This window comes from Arvicola amphibius, chromosome 17 (assembly GCF_903992535.2).
Source record: "Arvicola amphibius chromosome 17, mArvAmp1.2, whole genome shotgun sequence".
NCBI classification, from domain to species: Eukaryota; Metazoa; Chordata; class Mammalia; order Rodentia; family Cricetidae; genus Arvicola; species Arvicola amphibius.
Genome location: NC_052063.2, coordinates 954,450 through 978,210, shown reverse-complemented (window position 1 = coordinate 978,210; position 23,761 = coordinate 954,450). Strand labels below are relative to the sequence as shown.

The following is a 23,761-nucleotide window of genomic DNA, read 5'->3' as shown; positions in this document are numbered from 1 at the left end:
TTTTATATCCAAACTATAACATTCTACTTAGGTTCATGGACATCTTATGTACAATACATTAAATTCAATTTCAAGGGTTTTCAGTCTAATAGTTTTTTGGCTTTTTAACCACTGTTAAAAAGTTGTTAGTCTCTTCTGGGTCTCAAGGCACTGTTTAAAACTATACACTTCTAGCACGCAATGGCAAAGAGTTAAGTATTCCTTTTCTAAAAGAGAAGAATGGGACCATAACAGGGACAAACCAGACCAAAGCAAGACTGAAACCCAGCAAACACCAAACTCTTCAGCCCCACGTGGGTATATCTGGGTAGCATCAAGACGCCATCTGAGCTCCAACAAGCTTGGTAGTTTGAATGTAATTGACCGACCCCACAATCTCATTAGCACTATTAGGAGGTGCGGCTTTGTTGGAGGAAGTGCATCACCGTCAGGATGGACTTTGAGGTTTCCGATCCTCAGGATACCACCCAGTGACTTACTTCTGCCTTCTGGTCACGTCAACAGCATCATGTCTGCCTGCACACTGCCATGCTCCCTACCATGATAAATGGACTGAACCCCTGCAACTGTGAGCCGCCCCAATTAAATGTTTTCCTTATGAGTTGCTGTGGTCGTGGTGTCTCTTCACAGCATTGGTAACTCAAACTAAGACAGAAGTACTGCCTTCCAGCTGTTGCCTGCAACACAGTTGGTCTCTCTTAGCCCAGGTCCACTCAGAGCCTGCAGCTTTTATTGGTGAATGTTGCACATTTCTGGCATCGCCAGTATCTTGGGAATTTCCACTGCAACTTATGCCAGAAGAGGGCAACGGATCTCATTACAGATGGCTGTGAGCCACCATGTGGTTGCTAGGAATTGAAATCAGGGCCTCTGGAAGAACAGCCAGTGCTCTTAACCTCTGAGCCATCTCTCCAGCCCCATTTAATGTTTTTACATAATTAAATAAAGATGTAAACGTGGGGTCACCTGGGAGCTCTTTGCTGTCAGCGTGCAAAGCATTCCTTGAAGCGGTCAGAAGTCTGCTGACAGCGTGCTGAAGGTACTCTGCCTCTTCTCTGGCTCCTGCTCCTCAGCACACCCCACTATGCACTTATCTACCATCTGATTACAACACCTTGGGTGCCTGGTGCTCCTATGAGAGAAGGGAGTCTAAGCTTTTGCTGGGTGGAGAGGAGGGCCACAGATGGACACAATCCGACACAGTAGAAGAGAGGAAACATTCACAAACCATATTTAATAGAACATTGTCATGATACCTGTTGGGCTAGAAAAGTCCACTCTGGTGATTACAGACTTGTATGACCGAGTAAGGCAACTTTTTGACCCTTCCCTACACCCTAGTAGATTTTCCCAAAAATCTGGGCTAAAGAAGGAAGAGGCACATTTGCCTGCTCCAAATGGAGACGTGTCTCCTGGAAGGCTGTTTTACAACCCTGGCTCCTGGAACAGCAGCCTCTGCACCAGTCACTGTGGCGTGCACAGTGTGCACTCTGGATCTTGAGACTCATGTCTTAAGCATTTCAGTCCATGGGCACTTCAAGGCTCTGCTGGGCTTGGCTCTATCCTTTAATAACTGCAATTGGTCTCAGTTTAATAGCCTTCTTGCTGATCCCAGCATCATGGCAGGTATTCACGACGTCTGTCACATTCTTATAGGACTCTGGAGCCTACAGGGAAGGGAATGAACACTTTAAAGTCCACCAACAAGAAATCTTTCAAAACACAAAGATTTACTTGAAATTATAAGAAATACTCGGGATATTTTTGCCCATTAACTGAGCAAAAGTTAAAAATATGAACAAACTCAATGCTGTTAAGGGGTGTGAGATAAACAAGTGGTCCTAAATTTTCTAAAAATTTCTTCAAAATCATCTATTATTTGTATAATTAAAAGCAGGGGCCAGTGAGATGGCCCAGTGGGGAATGTGCAAGTCTGGTGACCGACTTTTATCCCTGAAACACACAGTATGAGGAGGAGAGAACTGACTGCTGTCTCTGGTCCTCACACATGCTTTGGCCCAGACACTCGTGCACACACACTACATACACTAATTAAAAAGAGAAGCAGTTTCACATTTCAAGTGCACACACCAATCTGCTTGGAAGGAAATGCTCCAAATGACAGAATAGTAATATGAGCAAAATTATTTCTATTTCAGCAGCTATTAAAGTTTCTAAATGAATGTAGATTAGTACCTTCCTCTTCACAAGAGATCTGTGTCTATCTAAACAACTGCAAGTGTGTGGCTGTGTGTGTACACAACCCCCTGCCCCCCACACACCCACTCCTTACAACCACCGCCAATCCCTTGCACCTGCTAACACACGGCAGGCTGCCCAGACCCTGACTGGGCTGTGTGCTCCATTTCCATATCTGAACCTCTGGGACCACTTCAGTGACTCTCGGGCAGAAGCCTTCCTCTGTCCACTTCCTTCACCCTGCTGTGACTAAACCTGCATCCCCCCTGATGCGGTTTTTGCCTCCAACCTTATGAAGCAGATTTCCCCCTCTCAAACTGGGTCATGTGACTGGGCCTAGAATGGAACACGAGTCCCCATAATATTCATGTGTATTTCCACTCTCTCTTTTCTCCCCCAAAACTACCAGTCACATTAGACCACCCACCCACAAGCTCTCAACTCGGTTATCAGCCACATGAAATGAGCTGGGGGACAGACAGCTAGCCCCCGGCTCACTGGTGCCCTCTTGCCATCAATCTGAATGATGCCATTACTCAGGGCGGCCTCTTCACTTGCAAGCACCTTCACTCGGGCTGTGTGGTGGCTGTGGCTCTGTACACCTCAACCGCTCTCTGGGGTTGTGGCCCAGAGTTTACAACTCTTCTACAAGTGCACATTTGGGCTCCTGTTCCTTCCTCTCTCCATGGCAACACTCCTTCAACCAACCAGACGGCCTACCATCCCTGTTAGTGAACCTCCTAAATAACTTCCTGTAGAGCCAATTTTTTACTTTTTTCTTTTTTCTGATTTTTGAGACAGGGTTTCTCTGTAGCTTTGCTGCCTGTCCTGGAACTAGCTCTTGTAGAGCAGGCTGGCCTCGAACTCACAGAGATCCACCTGCCTCTGCCTCCCGAGTGCTGGGATTAAAGGCATGTGCCACTGCTGCCCAGCTGTAGAGCGAATTCTAATTGTTCTTAATAATAAAAACCCAGAATCAGGTATTAGGGGTGAAAGATCAGAGAAGCAGAGCAGCCAGCCACTAGAGTCCTTACCTCTACAAAATCCTCAGACTGAAAAGGGCCGAGCTCCTGTCTCCTCCCACCTTGTATTTCTCTCTGCCCAGCCATATCACTTCCTGTCTCCAACTCCCTAGTTAGTGCTGGGACTGAAGATGTGCGCCACCACTGCCTGGTCTCTATGGTTAACTAGTGGCTAGCTCCGCCCTCTAATCTTCAGGTAAGCGTCATTTGTCAGAGCACAAACAAAATATCACCACGACTTGCCTCTCTCTCACTGGGCCGTACTTTAAGGATAGTCAGGTGCTCCCCTGGAACACGCCATCCTGACGTTCCTCTCACTCGGACGCGAGCCCTAGCAGGTGACCCACCTCATCTTTTCTGCACTGTCAGGTTTTCTCTCCTCAGCACCAGGCACACTAGGCAGACCAAAGCCCCTTCACTCAAATCCTCCCGTCTTCCCATCACTCTGAGCAAAAGCAAAAGTTCTGTAAATCAAAGGCGAGGTTGGGGTAGGGATACAACCCAAAGGGTCTGGTGCCTCTCTAATGACTTCATCTCCTTCCTTGCCTGTTCCTGCCTAGAGCTCTGTACCCCTCAGGAGTTGTGCATCTCCTGCTCACGCCACTGTGTCCTTCAGGCCCACACTCAAGCATCACCACATCAAAGCCTTCCCTGCTCAGCCTACGAAGAGCTGCATGCGCCCAGCCATCCCTTACACCTTCCCTTGTTTCCTCTGACTTCACAGCATTTACATCGTTACTAATACACTACAATTTTACTGTCTCTTATGTTCCATAGGAAAGGATTACATTATTTTTCTCCACTATGTCTTCCTTAGCACCAGAACAAATGTCTAATAAATAAGACCATAGGAATGAAAAAGGCCATGAGGTAAGTAAAACAGGAAAGTGGTTGCCATCTCTGGCTGGACGAATGCTGCTGGTTTTTTTTTCTTAGTGTTTTCCATATCCTTTAAAGTTATTACTTTATAAGTTGTGATGATAATTTTAGGTTTATTTATTTTATATGTTGGAGTGTTTTGTACATTTTATGTCTGTCTGTTACATGCAGAAGCCAGAAGAGGGCAGAGTTAATTGAACTGGGGTTATGAGTAGATGTGAGAAACCACATAGGCACTGGGAATTGAACCCAGGTCCTCTGAAAAAGCAGTAAGTGCTCTTAACTCCCAAGTCAGGGCTCCAGCCCCCAAAGCCCTGCCAAATGTGTTACTCTTAAAAACAAGTATAAATTATCACAAAAGTAAGGTTTGACCTGGTAATTCTGCTTTAGACTTCTAATCATTAAAAACTTGAAGAATGAATATACCTACCATAAATTAATTTACAGCAGCAAAAAGAGGGAAACTATGTAAAAACCCACTGTGACCAGAGGTAAGACACACATCTGGGAGCACTGACTACAGAGTGACACCAAGAACTTATCAGAGGCTGCATTTTTAAAAGGACAAATAAAGTTTCACTTTAGGTTCAAAACAGCATCAAGGACATGTGGCAGTAAAAAAGAAAAAGAAATGAAGGGAAGGGTTAGATAACTGGTTTTCTCTTTAAGTTCGTGCAGATCTTTATACACAATTCTTCCTCTCTGTGAATTAAACAAAACCTCTCTTTAAACATGTCTCTCTCCTTTTTCAAATGTACTCTAAATTGAAATATAAGTATACAATTGTGCACAGTCAAGATGAGCAACGGGTCATCTTAAACTACCTCTAGGGCTTGAGAGACGGCTCAGAGGTTAAGAGCACTGGCTGCTCTTGCAGGGGTCTTTAGTTCAATTCCCAGCAACCCCATGGTGGCTCACAACCATCTATAATGAGATCTGGTGTCCCTTCAGGCATGTAGGGATACATGCAGGCAGAACACTGTACACATAATAAAAATAAAAAATAAAAAGTTCTTTATTATTTTAAATTTTGTACAATTAAATTTCATTGCCTGTGTGTTCACACATGCCACACTGCACATGAACAGGTTGAAGACAATTTGAAGGAACACGTTTTCTTCTTCAATCATATGGGATTTTGGGATTAAATTTAGATCACCATACTGAGCCAACTTGCTGGTCCTCTCAACATGTTTTTAAACATTATAATGTAGAAAGAAACTATATGAACGGTAAAAATCATTCTAATAGACTTAGCCTGTAATTAGTCTCCAAACAAAGGGCAATATAAAATCAAAATGAGATAAACAAAAATTGACAGGAGTAGCAGCTCACACCTGTCATCCTAGCACTTAGGAGGCTGAGGATTATTTCAAGTCCAAGGCCGATGTGCAGGAAGGGAACACTGAGTGGTGGTGGTGGTGACAACGATAAAAACTGTAAACTCGTGGATGGAATTCTCAAACCAGAAAAAGTGAACCAAAAAAAGGCCAAAATCCAAAAAGAAATCATCAAAAACTCCAAGTCGTTTCTGTAAGCAATCCCACAGATCCCTGTCCCTGCCCTCTGGTCTTTTGATTAAAACATCCATCAGGACTTCACTCACCTCTTCCATAACCAGCTTGGGTGAAGCAACACGGATTGCAATTCCCATATCTGCCAGTTTGTCTAGGACATCTTGGAAATCTAAATTACGGCGAGACTTTGCTCGGGACAACGCACGACCCTAGAATGAGAAAGGATCAGGGACAGGAGTGAACTTCAATTTATGAATTTTGAACTAAAACTTTGTTTGACGCTAGTAATTATTTAAGCCCTTGGGATTATATGCCTTTTCCTTGATTATTTAAATTCTTGCCATTATCACATCCTCCTATGTATTTACTCATTTGCCCTCATTATCGTTAGTGTGTGTGCACATCAGCACATATATGCATAAAAGCCCTGGCATGTGTGTGGAGCCAGAACACAGCTTTCAGAAGTGGGCTCTCTCCTTCCACCTGGCTGAGGTAAGGCTCTTGTTTCTGCTGCTGCTGCAAACTCCAGGGCAGCTGATGTGCAGCTCCTTCTAAGGTTCTAGTCTCTGCTGCCCATCTTGTTGGAGTGCGGGAACTGCAGGTGTGAGGGCTCCAGGGAATGAGGGTCATTAGGCTTGCAGCAAGTACCTACCCACTGAATGATCGCACCTGCCTTGTGTGTTCACTTCTGAGCTAAGCCTTGCTATGCTGCTTACAATGCACAGGCAGGCCTTGAACTTGTACTCCTCCTACATCAGCCTCATCAGTAGCTAGGATTACAGGAGCATATCACTGTATGAGGCTTCATTTTTCTTTTATCTTATAATAATGATAAAAAGTTTAAAACAAACAAAAAAAAAAAACAACCCAAAATGCCATTGCGATGGTGAGGCAGGTAAAAGGTGCTTGCTGTCATGTTTGATTCCCAGAAGCCATACCATGGAAGGAGAGCTCCAACCGACACAGAGCTGTCCTGACTTCACCTGCATGCTAGGTCACATCATACCCCTCCTGGTATACCCACACATGAAGAAAGAAATAAAGGATAAATAGATTTAAAGCAAACGAGACCACCTGGTGTGGAAGATGGATCAGTAAAGCTCTTGCTAGGCAAGCATGAAAACATGAGTTTGATTCTTGAGCTCCCAGATGAGAGCTAGGAACACGCCTGTAAGATCAGCACTGGGAGGAGAAGACAGGAGGATCCCAAAGGCTGGTTAGCCAGTCAGTCTAGCCATCAGTGAGCCCCAGGTTCAGGGAGAAACCCTGCCTCACAAAACAAGGTGCCGAGTGTTGGAGGAGACAACCAATGTTGACTCTGGAACACACACACACACACACACACACACACACACACACACACACACACCTACCTACCTTTGCTAGTTTAAACTTATTTGTGCCCTTTATCAAGAAGACTCATCATACCATTTTTGAAAATAAAACATTTTATATTTAAAGACTTATTTTGAATGATTCTAAACATCACTAAGTATCCATCAGTCAACCACCTTTTTGTAAGCAAAAATTCCTGAAACAAAGCAATGGCTGTTTACACAGCCCTGTGGCCACAGCTGAACTGGAGTAGAAGAATGTAGAGCTCCCAGCTCTGTACACAGTTCACCACAGGTGGCTGAGAAGATGTGAGGCATCACCAAACAGACGGGCTCTCTGTGCTGAGAGTACGTCTGCCCACATCTGGAGCGGACTGAGCAGGTCCAGTGCGGGGCTTCCGACAGTTATGTCACCTACAAGCCAGTTGCCTTGAGCTCGGCTACGTTGGTAACTGTCCAGCTGGATTTTCTAGGTGATTTCAGTCAGCTCACTAAACAGTATATTGTGGGGAATCATTTGCAGTAGTCATGACACACTCAAACTTTGATGTTGCTAAACTTAACCCCGAAGAGTAAATTTCTAAGCAAGTTTTCATCTCCTTACCGCTCCATGACAGGTTGTTCCAAAGGTCTCAGTCATGCCTTGCTCAGTGCCAGTCAGAACGTAACTACAGGTCCCCATGGTGCCACCAATAAGCACTGGTTGTCCAGTGAGCTGCGGATACACAACACCAAATGGTAAGTGTTGGAAAGGTACATGCTTTTTATGCTGAAACTTCGTGTTGCAGAATTGTAGAAGAAACCTAACGCTCTAAACTCAATGCTCTTACAGCTAGCTATATTAAGGAATTACTTTTTTTTTTTGGCTCTTGGGGAAAAGAAAAAGAAGGAAGATGTGAGGTCCACAACAGACTGTACATAGCACAGAAAACTCTCAGACTGGAGGGAAGTATTGCAGGATTTCTCATCCATGACAAGGACTGCCCTCTCTGGACTTCCTCAACTACAAAACTTAAGCATAAGGGAAAGAAAAACTGCAGTTTAACCTCTGTCCTGCCTCCAATAACTTTTGGGCTACCACTGAGCTCAAGGGAGTAAAACATTCCTAATACAGAACTAAGACAGCACTCACTATGGGACGGGGCATCACTGGGGCAGACTGGGAACCACTGCTGTCATGGAGGACAGGCTTTGTTCTTTACACACTTACTGCTTCCCTGATTAACTAAGTCCGTATCTAGCATTCTCTACATCATGACCTCACGGCTCAAACACAGACAGGGTTACATACTTGGTAATCAACAGCAATGAGTGGGTGGTGCGGGGGGAAAGCACGGGTGGACCCCTTCCTGTGCACCAACAGCGTCCGCTCCTTCCCATCGACCACGTGCTGCTCCACTTTGGCAATATTGTGAGAAACATCATAAATCACATGCAGGTCCAAGTCGTCAGGGGTTGTGTTGAAGACTTTCGCAAAAGCCTAGGGGAAAGTTTCCATTACAAGTAGCTCTAGCTCTTGAGAATGTACTTTACTGCTTTTGGCTAGTGAATTCCTGAGTGGGGACTTCAGAATTCAAAAACAGCAGTCACTGATCTCCACATGAACACAGAAACCACCCTGGAGAACACACAGTCTGCCTCTGTGGATCTTGCCTGACACTTCTTTCACAGCCTTCTCAACCTCAGAGAACAGCATCTGCATTCTTGCTGTGGCTCAAGACAAACTGAGGCCATTCTGGGTCTTTTCTTATTTTCCAGGCCCTCTTGATTACTCTCCTGGCCAAAGACACCAAAACTTAAGATACTTCTCTAGTATCCAGAATACAAATTTCTAAAATCAAACATGCTTAACTTCCTGATTAACTCAAGAGAGCAATTTTATTTTACCTGGCGGGTTAAGAAGGTCATAGAAGAGCGGTTAACCCAGGCATAGTTTCCAGCTGCAGCCATTCCCTTTAAATAGTCCTGCCCTTCTGGGGATGCAATCCGAGCACAAGCCAACTGCCGGTCATTGACTATAATCTTGTCTCTCTTCATGGCCTTCTCCATAGCTACCAGTGCATCTGAAACAACAGAGCCTTAGGTAAGCCCAGGGAAGTTTCTCTTAAATCATTCAGATTTACTGTAGAAAGACAGAACATTCAAAATCAAAACAAAACCCTACGTGTGCTTCTAAGTTCATCTATCTGTTCAATCAAGATTTATTTGGGGTTGAAAAGATGGCTCAGGAACTAAGAGCACTGACTGCGTCCCCAGTACCCACATAGTGGCTCACAACTGACTTAAAACTCCAGTTCCAGGGGATATGTACCCTCTTCTGGACTCCATGGGCACTGTGTGCACATTGTGCACATACAGACAAGCAAGGACAGACAGACAGACACATACACAAAACAAATTTTTTTAAAAAGATATTTACTGAGAATCTTCTTCTGAGTATGGTGACATAGATTTGTGAGACATACAGATAGCATATGCCTCCAGAAACCTGAAATGGGATGTGTATAACTAACAGCAACATGGACTCCCTTCCCAACATGTAAGTAGATGAGAACAGCATATATTTTGTTATTATCATAAGACAGGGTCTCACTTTATAACTCATGTGTCTCCTAGTTAACTACATTGTTCGGGCTACTTCACAGCTGTGCTCCCTCTGCTCACCTCTTGGAAGATCATAGTGTGTGGAACAATAAATGTCTTAAACATAATTTTTAGTGTCTTACAAATGAATGCAGAGCGTTACTCAGCATGAAAGCCACAGTCGGTGCTTCATATCTGCTAGATCAAGGATCAGGCTGGCACAAATGATTGATTTTTACAGATTAAGACACAGCTGTACGGGTGATGGAACATGGAATTTGATATTATAATTTCCATGTGTGTACACTGTCTCCCACAGTCACTGATGCCTGTAAGCCATCCAGACACCGACTTCCATGTTCCTTGGTTTGTTCTTCCTGCTTATTTTCATGAACGTCTTCTATGTGTTAACTATTCAAATCCCAAGGCCTAGCTTGAGAATTGTCTATGAAGCGATCTCAAGATTTTAAAAACATATTAATGTTCCTTTCTTACAATATTTTACCAACTACTACGTTTTATCCTTGGTGGTGGTGGTGTGAGGGTCTGGATGAGAGTCCATGTGGATGCCAGTAGTCAACCTTGTGTTGCTCCAGTGAATCCCACGCATTTGTCTGTTTCTGCTTCCCCAACACTGATTGATTACAAGTGTGCACGCACCACCATCCTAGCATTTCTGTGGGTTGAGGGACTGAACTTAGGTCACTGGGCTTGCCCCTCGCTTTACTAACTGAGCTCTCCAATCCTTTTTCTCGATGAACACGATCTTATCCATCAGACAGTGAGGCCAAGCACCGATTTTAAAATCCAATCCACCAAAATCACTAACCTTGCCGAGGACTATAGGCTGACTGAATGAGTACCTAAACTCCACAGTCCAAGTACTATCAAGGTGGTTAGTCAACACTAACCCCTGTTGGGGCAGCTGGCCCAATCCCTGCGTTCAGGGGCGTGGCTGCCCCAGGGCAGAGGGGTACCTTTATAAAAGAACTGGGTGGGAGAGAGACGCCCTGTTTTTTTTCCCGTGTCACCCTCTGCTTCGCTGGAGCCTTGGCTTTGTAAGTGTCCCTCTTTCTCCTTTTATTAAAACTGATTTATTCCAAAAGGACTATTTTTGGTTACTTCAAATCTCTCGCATCAAACCCCCAACAGACAACACAGCGCTAAACAGAACTAGCATTACCAAGGCCTTCCTCAGTGCCCATGCATTTCAATGCTTTGCATATATTATTTCACTAACCTTGCTACCCACTTGTTTCAGACTAGAAAGATCCAATGAAGTTAGTTTGTTCAGGGTCACAAGTAAAGAAAGTCACAAGTTAAAAACCCACACAGTGTACTTCCATGGTTCAATTTAACTCTCTCATCCTGTTCCCCACAAACCACACCTTTGCTAGAACATACCTGTGGCTACCTGGTGGCCCAAGCCTCTGCTTCCACTGTGGATCATCACACACACCTGTCCCTTATGGTCGATGCCCATCTTCTTAGCAGCATAGTCATTGAAAATCTCATCTACAACCTGGATTTCTGCATAGTGGTTGCCTGCTCCCAGGGTCCCCAGCTGGAAATGTAAGAATGTCTGATTAAATAGTTTCTATTGTAGTTAAAAACAAGTAAACAAACAAACATATATTTAAAAAGCAAACAGGTAAAACCAAGCCAACAAAGTAACTATACACAGTGTCTCAAGTAACAAAAAAATTCTAAGTCTTAGAAATTCTTATTACAGCATATTCCAAAAATAATGTGGACTGCACAGGAGCATTAGCATTAGCGTAGCATGAGCTTTAAGTTGTGTACGGCTGTCGCGTCTGTACGGTGTCGGGCATGTGCCATAGCACTTATGCAGAGGAGAGTCAGCCTCCCCTTCCACCTTTACGGGCGCTCTAGAGATTAGAACTGGGGTGAGGCCTGTGTCTCCGTCACTGCACTGTACTGTCTCAGTGCCCTACATTCTTAGATAAACTTTGGCACACTTTGTAAGTCTCATAATTGTACCCCATGTTAGAACTCACAATCTTTTATGAATATCTGCAAGCTCTAGGTAACTTTTCAGAAAAATGATGCATAAGCAAACAGATTTGTGTTTTTTGGTGTACTGTAAAAAACAAACAAAAACTCTAAGGATATACTTTTTGTTAAACAGAAGGTAAGGATTTCCTCCATGATGAAAGCTAAAATAGCATGTAGATCCTGCGAAGTGAGTTACCTGAGGAAGGCCTCTCTTTTTTGCCCTGGGTGAGACCTTGTTGGGGTCAGCTTGCAGCATCCTCCCATACTCCTCACAGTGCTCCTTGTCTTCAGCCCAGGCGTAGCCTTCCCTCAGAGACCAGTCCACACCCATCTCCAACGCCTCCTCCAAGTCTCTGGGGTGAGCAAGGAAACGGTCATTTCATAGCAAAGGACAACTGCAGTTAGGAGAAACACCTCCCACAGACCCACAGGGATGAGTGACAGCTACTCCTCCCGTGTACCAGGCTTGGTTAAGAGTTCATGCTTTCTAGGTTTCTGGTTTGTTTGTTTTTGAGGAAAGTAGTCACATAAATAATCACTATGTAAAATGGAGATAGTGTTATAAACATGATTACAGTTTCACTTGACATTTACATGGTCTGTTGTACAACAAAACAAAGCAGGTTTTCATGTAGTTCAGGCTGGCCTTGAGCTCACTATGTAGCCAAAGATGACCTTTGGCAAAAACTCCTGTCTCTATCTCCAAAGTGTGGACACAACACGTATCATCGTGCTCAGTTTTCATGTATACTAAGTAAGTACTCTACCAACTGAGGTATGTATCATCAGCCCATGTGATGTATTTTTCAATTATTATTTTCTTTTATAGTGCATCTGCCTCTCAGGGGGACAATTAAACAGCACAGAAAGCTGTAATCTTAATCAGATATTACCATCTACCTCTATTTTACATGTCTTTATTAATAATTTATGAAAAAAATAGCCAAAAAATGAAGATATCTGAATTTCCTCAAGTAACAGGTTACATCTAAGGTTTATTTTCACCAAAGCATTGTGTGACTTTACTGCATCTACACCTTGAAGATTTAGGGCACAAACATTAAATGCTTAAAGAGCGGATGCTTCACTATCACCCAAAGGACAGTCTTCTCACACAACCAGAAGAGAATACTCCCTTCTCCACTACCCTAGATGACAACCCTTTACAAACAAAATGAATTAGGATGAAATTTTACCTGAAACATTTGTAAAGATGCTTCATGTTCAACCAATCATTGTTACATGTATGTTTTTCACATTGGGGTGACACAGGGGTCATATGAAAATAAAGGATAAGCATCTAAATTAAATTTCCTTCACGTGTTTTTTTATTTAATTTTTTGTGGAAAGGACTGTGTAACAGGTAACAGTTAAGAGCATTTATGCATTAGTGTATGCATACAAACTTAAAATGCAAAGTGCTTACAATGCACATGTCAACGAAACATCTTTGACTTATACTTGATAAACACAACATTTGATCTAGATATGGTGGTGTACACCTGCAATCCTAGTATTTGGGAGGCTGAGGCAGGGACCATGAGTTTAAGCCAGCCTGGTTACACAGCAGGTTTAGGGTAGACAAGACCCTGCCACGTGTAAGGTATACCATTTGGCATGAGCAGTACAGCACCTTCACTAGGTACCCAAGAGATAGAAGCACTGTAGCCTTGAATTACTGCACTACTTAGCTAAAAAGAGCACATATTCAGTACCATCATTAAAAAAAATGGTAGATGAATGGGCTCCTTGAGAGCTACTTAGAACACAGCCTGTCTGAGAGGCCAAAGCTCTTCAGTCTGAACCCTGACACCACTTACCAAGCTTAACTTCCTCTTGTTAGTTTGCTTTCTGCTAGCAGTGGTCATCATCTGGTGAGGTATTGGGCACAGTGTCATTATTCTAAAAATACTCTATGTCAAGGACTGTTCTTAACTTTTATGTATATGGGAGTTTCGCTCCAACATATCCTGTACCCCAGGTACATACAGTACCCACAGAGGTCGGAACAAGGTGTCTGGAGTTACAGACGGTTGTGAGCTGCTGTGTAGGTGCTGGGAATCGAACCCTGGGCCTCTGGGAGAGCAGCCAACAGTCTTGAGTCCTCTTTCTGGCCACATGCTTTCTCTTTTTAAATTGTAGACACAGAGTCTTATATGTTATCCATGATGGCTTTGAACTCCTGGGTTAAAATGATCCCACCATGTCAGCCCCCAGAGAGGCTGGGACTATAGATGTATGCCACCAAGCCCAGCTCAAGGGCTGTTCTAATGAACATGGGCTGGAGCTAACGCTTTACAAGCACTAACCTGCGCTTCCTAACAAGTGGCTGAGTAAATGTCTAAACTGGAAGCAAAGCTAAGCCGCGTGGTTTCCCCCCTTTCCGTTTACCGGAATCCCGTGCTCTTACTTGGCATTCATTGGGATAACACCTTTTGATCCCACACCGACGGGAATGTGGTCAAACATAGCTTGGGCAAGTTGTTCCTTCACAGGCTGCACATCACTCTCATCTAAATTGGTTCTTAGCAAGCGGACACCACAGTTAATATCAAATCCGACACCACCTACAACATACAGAAGTTAAGTCAAATCTTAGCAAAATAATCAATCAGAGCATTACTTGAAGTTCCTTACTACTAATACGGAGTTAAAAGAAGGCACATTCCTTCAAGGACAAGCATGTTTTAATGTAGCCATCAAAGTGATTCGCTGCTGGGCAAGTCTGTCAACACTGAAACAATGCAAGCAACACATGCACAGTGGGGAACATGGCAGACAGACGGACAGGAGTAGTGACCTGCCTCCGTTTGTCTCACAAGAGGCTGATAACTGCCAGTCTTCTCAAAGAGCCAACCGTTCCTACTGTGCATCTTTTTTTTCCTTAAAAAAAATTCCAATGTTTTGTCTTTTGTACATCTAAATTGTATTTTCTCCAACTTTTAAAGATATCTCAGGAGGCTGGCATGCTTCCTGCCATGACAATGGACTAAACCTCTGAAACTGTAAACCAGTCCCAATGAAATGCTTTCCTCTGTAAGAGGTGTCATGGTCATGTGTCTCTTCACAGCAATAGAAACCCTATATACCAGTTAGTTGGAAATTTTTAGAGCTAAGTGTTTCTGAAAACCATGCCTTCCAGCTTCATGGAGATGACTGACAAGGAACAACGTTTATATGAAGTATATGCGCATACACCATCAACCACTACAATTAAGTTAGTTAACATATCACTCATAATTATTCCCCTTCTCCCTGGGAAGAAAACTCAAGACCTGATGTCATAGCAGATTTCAAGCACGTCACTGTTTCTGTACACTGAGTCTCCAGGACTGTAATTCACCATAATCTGAGTCCTTTAACCAGGACCTCCCAAACCAGCAGTCTCCACCCTCCCCCTACTCTGGCAACCACTATTCTATGAGTGGCCTTCGCATGTGTCCTCTTTCTATACTTTGACCATGTTGTACCAAATGGGCAGGATCTCCTCTTTTCATACTGAACAATATTCCATGTTGGGGACTGTAGACCCTCAGACCCTGAATTTTTTATGACCCCTTGCCTGCCGGAGTAAACAACTTGTTTTCCTGTGCTTGCAGCTGCTCTGAGCACGACACCCTCATGAGTTCTTGATGACAGGGGAGTAGTTTCTAGTGGGCTTGCAGCTGAAAAAAATCCAGAGAGCTAGGGCGTGGCCATCAGTCAAAGAAAGCCCTATATAAGCTGCCCTGGAACACAATAAAAAGGGCATTCTTGTTTCAAAGATGACCCGTGACTCTCTGTGTGTATCTCACTCTCCAGCCCCTGGCCAGACTTGCACACCGTCCTGTGGTGTACAGGCAGGACGGCACAATCTCACTCTTGTTGCCACTATCCTTTTTTCAACTGACATTTGGGTTGTTTCCCTGGCTTGGCTATTGTAAATTAATGCTACAGTAAATACACAAATGCAGATACCTTTTTGAAATAATGATTTCGGTTCCTTTAGATACATACTCAAAAGTGGCATGGCTGAATTATCTAAATATTTATTCATTTTTATTTCATGTGCATCAGTGTTCTGCATATATATCTGTATAAGGAAGTCGGATCTCCCAGAACTAGAGCTACAGATAGTTGTGAGCTGTCACGTGGGTGCTGGAATTAAACCTAGGTCCTCTGAAAGAGCAGTAAGTGTTCTTAACCACTGAGCCATCTCTCCAGCCCCTATTTTTTAAAAAATTTAAAAAAATTTTTTTAAAAAGAATTTCCACGGACTGTTCTCTATAATTGCTTCAACAATCCAGTCTCACCAATAGTGTGCATGTCCTTTCCTCAACACCCTCCTTTTCTGTCTGTGGTACATACACAGGTGTGCATTCACCCAGGATTGCACACGTGGAAGCCACTGCCCAAAGGCCTCTATTGCTCTCTACCTTATTTTCTGAAATAGGGTCTCTCACTGAATCTGGAGCTCACTGTGACAGAAAGACTAGCTAGCCAGCAAGACCCCAAGATCTGTCTCCAGGCATGGAGGCTACAGAGGTACACCCCATGCCCAATTTTTATTAGCTGGGGATCAGAACTTAAGTCCTTATATTTGTGCAGCAAGTTCTCTGCCCACTGAGTCATCTTCATGTGCCCCCCCATTCTCAATTTTTAATGGTTTTTGTGTGAAGTATGTTTATCTCTTGAGGTAATGGCAAATGTCAATCTGAATACTAATGATTTAACAATCCAACTAACAAATGTGATACTTAGTGTGTGTGCACATGTTATAAAATATACACTCTCCTTATTCCTTTCTTCAATACAGAACACATCATAAATTTGCATGTCATCCTTGTGCAGGGACCATGCTAATTAATCTTCTCTGTATCGTTATAATTCTGGTCTATGCGCTGCTGAAGCAAGCACAAAATACACTTTCCAAGTGTACATATTTACAACACTGATGACATGCTGAACCATAAAGCCTGATTCAAATTTCAAAGCACTGAAGCTGGACAGGAAGACATCTTTAACTTGTGGGGCTCACATATTTGGATCTTTGTTTCTTCTTCCTCTCCACCTCAACAACCAGTGGTATCCCATGCCTTCCACATGTCTTTAATTCTATTTGAAACTCTACCCAATCATTCTTACAGTGAAGGCCTGGTCCACCATTGCCAGCGATAGGACCTGAAGACACGAATGGAAGCTTTGTCATTTAGACTCTTCGAAAGCAAAACTGTTCCTCCTGCTGAGGAAGGTTTTCAATGAACTTATTTGATAGCCACAGATGGATGGACATACAGACGGTGTATACAACTAGAAGTGATTCTACCTTATCTAGTGACTACCATCAAGGAAACAACAGCAAATGCTGGTGAATCCTTATACTCTACAGTGAGGATATAAGCCGGGCCACCACTGTGGAAATCGGTATGAAGGCTCCTGAAGATGGACCCTCTCTATGACCCTGCTCCAACACTCCTGGGTGACACTTGCATGTCAGTTAATGGTGTCACTACTCACAACAGCCAGGAAGTGGAACTGGCCTAGATGGCCACCCACAAACTGATGCACAGAGAAAATGGAGTACGTGTGCAATAATTTTATTCAGCCATATAGAAAATAATATTTGCAGGAAAACAGATGCAACTGGAAATTACTGTTAAACAGAGTAATCCAGACTCAGAAAAACAAATATCCAATGTTTTCTTTCATATGTGGAACCTAAATTTAAAATTGTGTATATCAAAGTATTACACATTTGCTGGTCATGAAGCTGAAAGGATCATGAGAGGGGAGGAAGGGATCTGAAGGGAGGTGGGAATTAGGGAACAGAACACAAGCCGTAGACAAGTAGCCTGAGGTGCGTGGACTTAACTTGGGGAAGAAAGGCAAGCAACTGGAGGAGGGACAGGGTAGCTGGGGAGGAGAAAGGATGGACAATGTAGAATGGCACATGTGTGAGCACGCCATGAAGGCCTGGCTCCTATGTAGAATGACACATGTGTGAACACGCCATGATGAAGCCTGACTCCTATATCTAGCCTAGAAATTAATGAAAAGTACTAGTGTTAGAAAAACGATGCGAGGAAGTACTGAGTCTAGCTCAATTCATCCTCTCCTCCCAATAACGCTCAGTGTTGACACTAGACACATTTACCTATGCAGTAGCTGAGTCACCAAGAGAAATTTTGTCAGAGAAATGTTTCTTTTGCAGCCAATGTCTGATATTCCCTGGCATCTGATAAAAATCCCCAAAGTTTTCAGTAAGTGATTTGATTGATATTTTAATAGCTAATTGTCCATAAGCAGCTTTAATGTAGAAAACAAGACATCACTAAATGAGACTGAGAAATGCACACTAACCCACTCTGTCTCAGAAGAGAAGCCACACTGCACCAGCACCTTACCTGGGGATACCACGGCTTCAGGGTCATTCATATCAAAGGCAGCCATGTTCCCTATGGCAAAGCCATAGCCTGAGTGGACATCAGGAAGCCCAATAGACCGCTGGAAAAGAACAAGACCTGAAACACAGCTGTTCCACTCTGTTCACTCTGAGCCCTGTCAGTGAACTATCTGTCTATGAACCCTTTCACAAAGCTGAATACTACCAAGGATGTCATTTCCTAGTCTGATGGCCAACAGGGAAGGCTCAGAGTGACAGGCTGCCAGAGAATAACACGCTAAGTGCCAGTGCTGTTACTTCTTAAATTCTCTCAAGACACTGGCAAACTGTAGTTGTGCCATGGTGTACGCAGGTCATGAGGATTTTCACAAACGAAATCTATTTGGTAACATCAATATAGCACATTTCTTACACTGGGGGCCGAGTAAAGGACGGCACGCCATACAGAACAGACGTCAGATATGCTGAGACATGGAGACAACCAGAAATAAGAGTTCAGAGATGCAGGAGCCCCATCGTTTCATCTCCACCCCCATCTCCCCTCCCCAAAGCACCGCACTGTTAACTAGCATTAAGCAGCCTCATAAAAGTCTGGTAAACGGATCTACTTGTCAGCACCCCCTCTGAAGGTGAACTCTGAACGCTAGGCTAGTGGGAGCCCCCCCCCCCCACACACCACCCAGCTCCACCCTGTTCACTGCCACTGCCCCAGCATTGCTAGCATAGCCAGCTGGGCAGTCCTTTCCCACCACAGTGAGACCTAGAACAGTGCACTGCTGAAGGAGTAACAATGCACAACGACAAGATCTAAATCCCTCCATAACAGCCGCTCCAAACGCTTAGATTAAGAGACGGAGGGGCTACCCGGCCTCAGTCCTAAGTCTAAGTGTTACTGCTACAGGCAAAGGTCACCGTCTAACTGACACCAGCATCCGTTAGGTGGAGCCCTTCATTCATCCAACAAACTCACACACAATCACACACAATGTGAATGATCAAGGTTCTGGCTGACTCACATGAACAATCCCGGGCAGGGCTGCCACGTTGCCAATCTGCTTCATGGCTGGCAGGAAGCCACCGACACCTGAAACAAACACACCTCAGTCTAAGAAAAATGACACATTTAATTTTTAGCACGACTTAAGTACATGAAGGGGTAGAGGTTCTGGTTACAGAGCAGAGAAGATGGTGGAAACGCAAGTGGGGAGGCCGTTCACAGGAGGGGCAGGACGCCAGACACGCTCGTCAGTGTTCTGTGCACGAGGCATAGAAAACATTAACTATTAATCTTTATGCCGCCAGTATAAAATGTACTCTCTATAGCTCATAGTAGTTATTAAAAATATTAACAGTGAGCCGGGCGGTGGTGGTGCACGCCTTTAATCCCAGCACTCGGGAGGCAGAGGCAGGCGGATCTCTGTGAGTTCGAGACCAGCCTGGTCTACAAGAGCTAGTTCCAGGGCAGGCTCTAAAGCTGCAGAGAAACCCTGTCTTGAAAAACAAAACAAAAACAAAAACAAAAAAAAAAATATTAACAGTGGGGGCTGGAGAGATGCTCAATAGTTAAAAGCACTGGCTGCTTTTGCAGAGGATCCAGGTTCGAGTCTCAGCACACACATGGCAGCTCAAAACCATCTCTGACCATCTGTAACTCCAGTTTTAAGGGATCAAGACTGTCTCAAAACAAAACTACCCCAAATCAGCTGTGGTGTCGATCTAAAGGGTAAAAGGCAATGGGGAAAGAGCTGAGAAAACAAGGCTTGAGAGTCAGGAGGGATGGAGGGCAAGTCCAGCTTTGTCAAATGTTAGCAGTTGCTTTTTTTTAAACGTGTATCTGTGTCTGTGTGTCTCTCTGTGTGTGTATGTGTGTATGTGGAGGCCACAAGTCCACAATCAGTATCTTCCTCAATGTCTCTCCACCTTACTTAAAATTTTTATCTACTCGCTGTGTTTATGTGTGTGAATGCACAGGGAGGCCAGGGGACAGCTTGGCAGAGCCAGTTCTATCGTCTTATCTTTACATGGCTCTAGGAGTGAACCCAGGTGGTGAGGGCCGTGTAGCAAGCACCTTTTCCCTTGAGTCATCCCTCTAACCTTCTACCTTACGTTTTGAGGCAGGGTCTCTCACTGAACCAGTTACTGGTTAGACTGACTGAGCAGCAAGCTCTGCCCGTCTCTGGCACCTGGTTCTGACGTGGATACTAGGGATCCCAACTCAGGTCTTCATGCTTACACAGTTGGCACTTTCCTCACTGAGCCACAGCCAAGGCCTGCAGCAGTGCCACTTAACACAAGGGGACACGCTCAAGTGAGGGAAGAGGGGTAGCCATGTGATACAGGTGTCAGCCCTGATGTTCACCTAACTAGCATACAAGTTAGGAGCTGGCCTTGTCCTCTTGAGATGCTTCAAATCCTTATTAAGAATGCTTGGGTCCCCATGAAACCCCCTATACCCAGGTTTACTAGGAAATTTGGGTAGGAGTGGGTTAACGACCTTTATCCTTAATAGAATCAGGAGTGCTGATGAAGTAAAGCTTTGAAAGGCTCCAGTCCTGCACCTGCCCATCATCACTCACCCCCGAGTCCATTCAGGGTGAATCCTGTGGGCTCAGCTTAAGCAATCTGTGTCGGATGGTAACACGGGACATCACTCTATACACTTATCTAAGTATCATTTACAATGTGGCATTAATAAATGTATCTAAGAAGCACACGGGTACATGAACACGCATAAGGGAACACTGGTCTTTAAATCAGGAATTCAGATTTGAATTTTGGCTCTGTCACCACAAAGTTGTGACCAAGGACAAGTTAAAAATCACTTAAGCTGGAGTTGGAGAGATGGTTCAAGGATTAAGAGCATTGGCTGCTCTTCCAGACGACCTGGGTTCAACTTCTAGCACCCATATGGCGGCTCCTGTCAGTAACTCCAAGGATTCCGACACCCTTACAGACAGACATGCATGCAGGCAAAACACCAATGCACATAAAATAAAAATATAAAAAAAAAAATCACTTAAGTACACTGAATTTGCCCATCTACAAAAGACAGATAATACCGTCCTTTTTCGTTATTACAAACATGGCATAGAAGCTGGGTACTTGGGTAGGCCGATCTCTGTGAGTTCAAGGCCAGCCTGGTCTACAAGAGCTAGTTTCAGGACAGGCTCTAAAACTACAGCGAAACCCCGTCTCAAAAACCCAACAGCAACAACAACACCCAACCAACCAACCAAATAAACCACGGCATGGACAATCACTGTAAAAGACCTAATGAGGTGCCTGAGACACAGCGGGTGCAGGATGAACAGGAGCACGGGTTAGGGTTAGGCTACCGCTGTGTGAGGTTATCTAAGAACAGACTAGCCCCAGGCCCCAAACCCTTAAACAGCAGCACGCTAAACAGGAGATCACAAATAGGTGCTTTCATTCAGGTCTTGATCATTCCTTGGAAGTGTTTTACACTGGCTGAGTTCTTTATTCAGGGTACAGGGGAGGCTTTACCGTACCATACATGAGCCTAAAGTGTACTCACCTCCGCCTCGACAGGCATTCCTTAATTCCTCAAACATCAGTTTTTCCAGAGCGTCATTCACGTAAAACACTCCTTCAACCTGATACAAGAGAAAGGCAAACATAGTCTAAACCAAAGTTCACCACACACAGACGCGGTGGGCCGAATGTATGCGCTACTGTCTCATAAGAGGAAAAACTTCCAATCAGAACCTAGAAGATTTTAGAGCATTTCAGATCTGGATTCAAATCACGAATATTCAGCCGGTGAAATCTCAGCAACTATCTCCAAATCAGAAAAAACTAACAATCTACACCACCTCTGGCTACGAATATGTAAGACAGGCACATTCAAACTACTACTTCAGTGCTCATGAATTTCTGAGGTATGTCTATTATGATTTTGCAACTTATACAGTTTTTTAAAAAAAACACATGGTGTCCTAAATAATGTATAATTTTCATGTGTCAAATAAAAAACTAGCAGATAAATCTACTAACCAACTGCCCCTCTTTCCACAAAATAATGGGAAAATACCATTGTTTTATTTCTGTGGTTTTTTTCTTCCTAGCATCTTGCAAAGTAATGGGAGCTTAAAGACATTCTGTTTAGCGTCAAATGAAAGGAACGGCTAAAAGGAAATTTTGTGATTTTTCAGAGTCTTAAATAGGTTGCTCTGGCTAGTCCCGTAGGCATCCTAGGCGGTCCTCTAACCCAACAGTATCCGTTAATAGGGTCTTCTGCCCTCTGCCTTCAGTGCTGAGAATACAGGCCTGAGCTACCTACCATGCAAGGCCTATCAGAAACTTCTTTACTAAGACCAAGGACTGCAAACCTTAATTGCATTCCCCTGGCACTTAAGGGACCGAGTCACTTAACACACGTGCCAAAACCTCAAAGTGTTTTCTTCCCCGGCTTTAACGGAAGCCATGAGCACAAACGGCCTGGAGACTGAGAGGGCAGCGAGGCCCAGGGGTTGCTCCCACATCACTCAGGCGGAGAAAATGAAGTAGACAGGACACGAAGTCAGGGCAGTCTTCCTGGATGGGTACGGACCGGTCCTAGGGGTCTCGGGCATCTCGAAGACCAGGAACAATACGTGAGTGGGGAAAACACGCGCGAACCGCCCCGCTGTGTCTGTCCTCGCTGGGGAGCAGACCCGGACCCTGCGGGGTAGGGGGGGTCGGCCCGGCCGGCGCGGAGGAGGCCGGTTAGCGGCGGAAGCGCGGCCCGCAGCCCCGAGGCCGCTTCCCCCGCCCCGCAGCCCCGAGGCCGCTTCCCCCGCCCCGCAGCCCCGAGGCCGCTACCCCCGCCCCGCCTCACCTGCATGTTGGGCACAAAGCCCTTCTTGATCCTCCAGCAGTTTTTATTGATCTTGTCCAAGAACTGCAGCTCATCGTTGTAGCTGCGACTCATGGTGGCGGCGAAGGTGGCGGCAGCTCCCGACTCGAAGAGAAACCGCCGCGCAGTCCGCCGGCTCCGCGTAGCCGCCTCTGAGGACTCAGGGCGCAGGCGCGACCGACTCTGCCGCAGGAGGGAGGAAGGCAAGCGCCGAGGCTCAAATCTCCTCGCGCAAGTCGCCGTCATCTGAGTATGATGCCTTCCGCGAAGGAAAGCTAAACCAAAGATCTGGTTAAACTACCGTTCTATTGGACTTTTGTTTTAAAGGTTAGGTCTCACCATTTAGCTATTAGTGAGTCTGGAACTCGCGCTGACTCGCTGGAACATGCTGGCCTCGAACTCCGTGAGATCCACTTGCCTATTGATGCCGCGGATAAAAGGCTGTGCTTGGAAATGTTTTTAAGCCGCTCCCGAAAACCCTTGGATCTGAATCAAGTCAACTGCTCTGGAGAATATATAGCTTGGAGTTCACAGCCCGGTTAGTGAAGTAGCAAGATAAAATACTAATGGACAGCACATTTGACCATTGTAATGTTTCAGAATGGAACTGTGGACGTACAACAAACATTTTGTGTTACAAAAAGAGCATTCCAAAAAAGCATATGACTACAACGTATCTTTTATTTCTACAAACGCTTATGAAGGCATCTGGTATAGTCAGCAATGCCCTGCAAAGGTGAATACATTAGAGTTGCTGTGAACCATTGGGGTTTCTTAGGCTAACTTTGTTTTTCTTTTTCCATTCATTCATTCATTCATTCATTCATTCATTTTGGTTTTTCGAGACAGGGTTTCTCTGTAGCTTTGCAGCCTGTCCTGGAACTAACTCTTGTAGGCCAGGATCCACCTGCCTCTGCCTCTGCCTCCCAAGTGCTGGGATTAAAGGCATGCACCACCACCACCAGGTGGCTTTG

At 44.6% G+C, this 23,761-nt stretch overlaps 1 protein-coding gene, 1 non-coding gene and 1 pseudogene across 2 annotated transcripts; 1 reads left to right on the top strand and 2 right to left on the bottom strand.

The window, feature by feature from the left end:
* Positions 1 to 1,215: 1,215 nt before the first annotated feature.
* Rtcb (RNA 2',3'-cyclic phosphate and 5'-OH ligase) lies at positions 1,216 to 22,945 on the bottom strand. The gene is made up of 12 exons (XM_038315099.2): positions 22,770 to 22,945; positions 21,468 to 21,546; positions 18,949 to 19,016; positions 17,934 to 18,033; positions 13,961 to 14,117; positions 11,747 to 11,903; positions 10,939 to 11,098; positions 8,839 to 9,014; positions 8,243 to 8,431; positions 7,556 to 7,666; positions 5,707 to 5,826; positions 1,216 to 1,667 (listed from the first exon to the last, which is right to left on the bottom strand). The coding sequence occupies exons 1-12, from the start codon at positions 22,860 to 22,862 to the stop codon at positions 1,560 to 1,562; spliced, it is 1,518 nt and encodes a 505-aa protein (XP_038171027.1). The 5' UTR covers positions 22,863 to 22,945; the 3' UTR covers positions 1,216 to 1,559.
* On the bottom strand, positions 16,336 to 16,446 carry LOC119803749. The gene has a single exon (XR_005283709.1). It is a non-coding gene; the product is annotated as a U6 spliceosomal RNA (small nuclear RNA).
* LOC119803319 lies at positions 20,334 to 20,549 on the top strand (annotated as a pseudogene).
* Positions 22,946 to 23,761: the final 816 nt, after the last annotated feature.

Coding starts and splice junctions, on each gene's coding strand:
- Rtcb (XM_038315099.2), bottom strand. CDS start 22,862: ATGAGTCGCAGCTACAACGATGAGCTGCAGTTCTTGGACAAGATCAAT. Junction 11,904..13,960: donor GTTATCCCAATGAATGCCAA/GTAAGAGCACGG, acceptor TGCTCACCCCAG/AGACTTGGAGGAGGCGTTGG. Junction 9,015..10,938: donor GGGCCACCAGGTAGCCACAG/GTATGTTCTAGC, acceptor CTGTTGTTTCAG/ATGCACTGGTAGCTATGGAG.